The following is a 5,734-nucleotide window of genomic DNA, read 5'->3' on the forward strand; positions in this document are numbered from 1 at the left end:
CGAGCTCAACGACGTTTTCGCTGGTCAAGCTCAGCTTGTGTAGTGGCTTGGGGCCCGGCTACGTCGACGACAAACGATCGAGTGATCGTGTCCCTCGCTTTCAGTAGCGGAAGTCGCCGAGCGGAAGCCGTATTTTCATACGAGGGTCTTGGATCGACCGTGGATACGAGCGCATGAGATCCGCCCCGCGAGCAGCATCCAGCTGCTGCTTCCGTGCCTTGTCGAGACGATTGGCAATTATACCACTATCCACGGAAGTCGAGAGGTCGGGAATTGGACACTGTGTCCGCAAGTTCGAGCAGGACTCACATCGCGCCGCTGGCGCGCCTCACACTCCTCTTTTTCCCATCCTGACAAAGAGTATCCGACTCGTTGTCGACTTCGCCCAGATTCTCAATGAGGGAAGCCGTCGCTCGTGGTGGGCGCGGTGCTCGGCTGCAGAGGGCTTGGGATGCGCTTCCCTTGAGGCCGCGGACGCGCCGCCCGAAGTTGCACCGCTTGCAGGAGACGAGGAAGGGCTCTGCCCGCGGGCGCTATCGGCACCAGTGAGGCTGGGTGTCTTTTGTGTCCTAGACACAGGGCTTATTGAGCAGAGAATGCGTGCAGAAGGTCCTGGGGACGTAGAGGTGACAATGTGAGTGTTCACAACGTGATGAGGGGTGTAACGGGGTTTCACGTACTCTGGTGTGTCACACAAGATGGTGTGACCATACAAAGAAGTGACGGTGTAATCCCACAATGGAGTGGCGTTCACCTTAACAAGAAGTCAGTACGTGGCTGGACTGCATGTAGTTATGCATAAAAATTAGATTTTATTTTTTAATTAGGAAAATATATAGATTTGAATATAAGCGATTTACCGCAAATGAAACCAAAAAAATACAGTTTACATTTGAACGGAAGAGATTATTTGCCTTGGGTTAAAGATGCGGGAACTCTTGGAGTAAGCGGCTTGTGATCCGCTACACTCGTACTGGTTCTAAGTCTAGAATAAAGGTACCGACCGTAGCGTAGCTTCCTATAAGCTAAAGAGATACGGCAGCCCCGCTGCACGAGTTATATATCATCGTGAGTTTTTCAGCAAAGTATTCCGGCTTAATCCGCCGTATGAACGTGCGCAGAGTTTATGAACCGAGGAGAAAAGATGCGAGATGTAGTTTCACCTCGTCTTCGGTTAGCGGCGTGATCGTACACCTTCAGGTGAAACGGGGTGTTGAGACCCGACTTGGTTTTTCACTGAAACATTAATATTCAAATAAAAGGTTTTCTTCACCAATTCTACCCTCGAGAGTATTGTTCGCGAAAACAGAGGCTCCTCGTATCACGCTAGATGGTGTAAGGAGACGATCTTACGGCGCGATGATGCTTTTAATAGCAGGCACAAAAGAGTGCAAGAAGTGAGGTAAAGCTTCGCGTGTTGTGAATACTCATTACGCGCTCACTTTTGCGAAATGTCTTACAAGGACGACAGAAATGTGAACTCCTCAGTAGTTTATATCGTGATGGGCGAGAAAGTAGAGGAGCACGAATATCACAATGGTCTATTCTTATCCGCCTAATTGGACATAAGCAATATTGTACATCTTACGGAAATATCATTACAGTCTTGTGAAGTTATGTATATTCAGAAGTAGTGAACTTCCAGCACCAACGGAGAAAAAGGAGTTCGTATAGGAGAGGTATGTAGAGCCCCCTCGTCAAGCAATAAAATTACTTTTATGGGAATATCGTATTATGTATACTTTTTTGGTCAACCAGTCAGGACAAATAAACCTGAATATTTTCATAATAGCGGAGCAACCTAGGTGAGCTATTACTTTAGAGGCTCTCGTTCTGCTCCTGGATGTAGCGTATTCTCTCAACTCCTGTGAGTTTGTAGAACTTCTTAAGTCGAAAGATTTTCGTGCGAGATCCGCGAAACCCAGTTCCACATCCTCAGTTCGTCAGTTTCCGCGGACTGTAAGCGTCAAAGCTATTTAGGTGTAAGATGCAAAGCAATCCTTTTGAACTATACGTCGCATATTCATTTGCTTTTCCCTGAATCAAGAAGCGAAGCTGAGAAAATAAATGATGATGTATAGTAATTAGTACTTGATATGGCAAGTGAGCGATCGTAGTTTAGTGGTATGTGGGGCACGTAGGCTGCTAGCCTTGCGGAACTTTAATAAGTGTAAGTGTTAGCACAGGGCATTTGAGTGGCTCTGGGATCTGCGTCCCAGAACCAGCAGGTGAATACAATGTCTGTGCGATTGTTAACGCTTCGATTCTTACCACGAGCAAGGTGTGTGACAAACCCGCTGTATTCTGGCTAACACCACACATAAATTGTGAGGTAAAAACAGTTCCACGAAAGAGTCGATGCATATGGGGCTGCGATTGAACAATCATGTGATGCCTTTACGTATAAAGGGTGTAGGTGTTTATTGTACCGCACCACACACCTCCACTGATTTCACGAAAGAGTTAAGAGAGGTTGTTCTCGAGTGTAATCTTGCTACACTGGTAATCATAATTTAAAATAGAGGTGGTGTTCACGACAGTAATTAGCGATCACCCAGCGTACCTTTCTGTCGGCAGAAAATTATTTTTTTGCCATTCCTGAAGCGATAAGTGTTTCAGAGTTTGACTTGTTCCTTACCAGTATTTAGCTACGCCTCGTTGCATGCACTAGAAAAGGACTGAATACCAATTACGCCTAGTTCTCCTTGCTGAAATCGACATGTCCGATGGCGGGTGTGCAAATAAGTTATTAATCGATTGAGTACTGAATTGTTTGCTTTAAAACTAGCCCTTCGTTGTCTTTCTGAACCAGTCACTTAGACTGTTGATTTCCCAAATTGTTGGTTTATCCTATTTTTGTACAAGTCTCTTTTTTTGTGAACGTGTATGTCGAAGGGACGTTAGTAGACACCGGTATGTCTTAGGTAGTTACCGCTAGATTTCTTAAGGGGGAAGTAAAAAACAAGCCTTCTGTATGCGTAATTGTCTACTGCAATGAATATTGGACAGATGAAGAACGAACCCGCCAACGGCTCGGCGCAGGCCATCCCGTCACTTAAACGCACGCTAAGTGGCGGCGCAGCCAGCAGCGTAGGACACGGACATGCTGGTGGTCTATCAAGCCATCTAAGTGCTGGTATGAATAATATGAGCTCCATTCCGTCCGTGCTGCATGCGACGCCCAACACGAATCCGCCACAAATGCTGCGCGCGGTGACATCCTCCGGTGCATACAATCGCTCGACAGTCAATCATAATTTTCGTGGGAGCAGTGGCAGCTTGTCTACTACTGGTGCTGGCGTGACCAATACCCATGTCAACGCCTCAACAGCCTCACGAAGTGTTTCGCAGTCGCCCACGATGCAAGACTGGAGAATGTATCTTACAATCGAAGAGCGTCAAGCCGTGCGCTCGAAAATTCGTGATGCATACACGAGCCGCTGCTCCAGCTACGAAGATCTTTTGCAAGTGGTGAGTCGCGAATTGCTCTCTGTATGGTTATTGTGAATCCAAAGGTGCTTGTTGTGGTTGTAATTGCAGGCTTGTGCCATTGAGGAAGAACTGCTGCATATTTCAGCGCCGTCGCGTTTGGATTACTTCAAAAGCGGCTTTGAATTTGAGAATCGCGTTAAATTGAAGAAAGATCAATTGCAGGGCCAATTGGCAGCGTTAGATGCCAAGCGGCGGTCCTCCGGCGGTGGCCAACAGCAACAGCAGCAAGAAACTTCTTGCAGTGGAAACAGCAGCAACAAAACAGGCGGTTCGTTGAAAAAACAGAGAAATTGAGTCGTGTTGGGTGTATGCACTTAGCGGCGTCAATGTCTTCAAAACAAGTCTTTGCAGCTTTGTATGTGGAGCAGGGAAGGAGATGATTAAGTTTTTGTGTATATTGAAGGTTCAAGAACGAAAAAAGCGATTAGGAACGTGCTTATTGCTGATACTCATGTAAATCAAATAGTTACGGCGGTATATCCGTTAAAAAATGATCGTGACGAAGTCACTGACGAAGTCACTTTTGGATGCAGCCGGAAAATTGAATTGTATGTGACTTGTCGTTTAATATTTACGTAGGAAGTAGTGCTTCAATACATGAATATGAAGCCGAAACATGTTCCGCTGCTGCAGCTCCGGAACGAAGGCATTAAAGTTTGCTGCCTCCAAATCCTTCAGATATAGCCACGAGCTAACAAGTTGTAGAAACACATTTCGTGACTTGCTCGGTATTTCGTTCTGCATTGAGCGGGCTTTATTGAGGTGTTCCATCGCGCGACAGGCGACGTCAAACACCACGGGTGCTGCCTTTTCGCCTAATTTAGAGTCCTCTACCGCTGCTACCAGATCCTCAACGGAAACACAATGCTGTAGGGACAAAAACCAATATTAATGCTTACCGTCTAAATTTTACCCGCTCATGTTGCAAGTACCCATTTGAGCGTCGAGTCGTACCTTTTTCATGATATCAGTGGGTAGATAAGACAGCTTTCGTGAGCTATGATATGGTGTTCCCCGTAGCAGTGTTACAAGACCTATTGCAACGCCAGCGTGTTCTGCCGCACTGTCTGCCATTTTATCGCGAACGCCTAGGCACTCTAACGTAAGGAACAGCAATGACGAAGCAGTCTGCTCAGCGTAAGTTTCCAGTTCCGCTAAATTCTGCACTTCATCGCGATTAAGATCTAAATCTCGCGCGTCCAGCAGCCTTTCAAACCACCGTCGCGTCAAATCGTGCTTCTGAATGGCCTGATCCAAGCCATGTAAAAGAATTGTCGACTCTTCCAGTCCTCTCTCTTCATCTGCAGATGAAAACTCATACAATTTAAAAATGCGCTCACGCCACCATTGCATGCGAATTTGGCCCGTGATAGGATTGTTGTGTGTTGAGTCCTTGATGGTCGCGATTTCGGCATTCAGTGCGCGCTGTCTTCGATACAGCGTAAATTTAAAGCAATGATCTTTAGCGTGTGAGTAAAAGTGAGCGAAATGGGGCAACATACGATGGCAAAATACGACGGGCGTATTTTTAATGGTAGCAGCAAGCCACACAGATATCCGTCATAGTCCAGTCTCCTGTCAGGATAAGAAAAAAATGTGAGGCTCGACTACGTAGACATCTCGGCCAGTCTTACCTAACAGTTTCACGCAAATCCATTTTTTTCATGGTGTGCTCGTTGCGTACCGCCGTGAGCGCCCAGCACGGAAGCCGCAATTTAGGACGTCGATACAAGTTGCTCAGCATCAATCGGATCCTGATTTATAACAAAAACTTGCGCGCTAAAAAAAGGTCATATTTGCTCTAATTTCTTTCAACATATTCTGTGAGTACGTCCATCAGACATCGATAACGAACAGCTTAAATTAAGGTAATTCTTTCAGTATGTCTGGTGTGAGCCTACTAGTGCTTTCACGTCATTAGCTTCCACCCTTCGAGAATAATTTAAAGTCAATATTTGGCTTGTAAGCACAATTAGTAACAGCTCAAATCGGTATTATGTAATAACTTAAAGCTGACACTACCACCATTTCATCTTGACGACGTTTGTTGGTCTTTAGTAAACAAAATGACGTACAACGCCAGGCGAACTCAATGTCTGATTGTGAGAGAATGAGCCTGGACGATGACTAAGTACACCAGCGAGAAAAGTTCTTTAGTTTTGATGCAGCTTCGTGCATTTAACATATATACCAGATAACCTATATCTTCCGCAGACAAAAATTACACCGTTATACTCACCAG

At 45.7% G+C, this 5,734-nt stretch overlaps 2 protein-coding genes across 2 annotated transcripts; one reads left to right on the forward strand and one right to left on the reverse strand.

Annotated features, from left to right (window-relative positions):
• Positions 1–3,009: 3,009 nt before the first annotated feature.
• Positions 3,010–3,786, forward strand: PHALS_04510 (uncharacterized protein; the record flags this gene model as incomplete). Its single annotated transcript, XM_024722329.1, has 2 exons — positions 3,010–3,471; positions 3,541–3,786. 2 exons carry the CDS (start codon positions 3,010–3,012, stop codon positions 3,784–3,786), a joined length of 708 nt encoding a protein of 235 aa, XP_024573416.1.
• A 270-nt stretch (positions 3,787–4,056) lies between these two features.
• Positions 4,057–5,236, reverse strand: PHALS_04511 (Phytoene synthase; the record flags this gene model as incomplete). The annotated part of the gene is made up of 4 exons (XM_024722330.1): positions 4,057–4,359; positions 4,447–4,917; positions 4,995–5,067; positions 5,127–5,236. The coding sequence occupies 4 exons, from the start codon at positions 5,234–5,236 to the stop codon at positions 4,057–4,059; spliced, it is 957 nt and encodes a 318-aa protein (XP_024573417.1).
• Positions 5,237–5,734: the final 498 nt, after the last annotated feature.

The sequence above is a fragment of the Plasmopara halstedii genome, assembly GCF_900000015.1.
Source record: "Plasmopara halstedii genome assembly, contig: Scaffold_262, whole genome shotgun sequence".
NCBI classification, from domain to species: Eukaryota; Oomycota; class Peronosporomycetes; order Peronosporales; family Peronosporaceae; genus Plasmopara; species Plasmopara halstedii.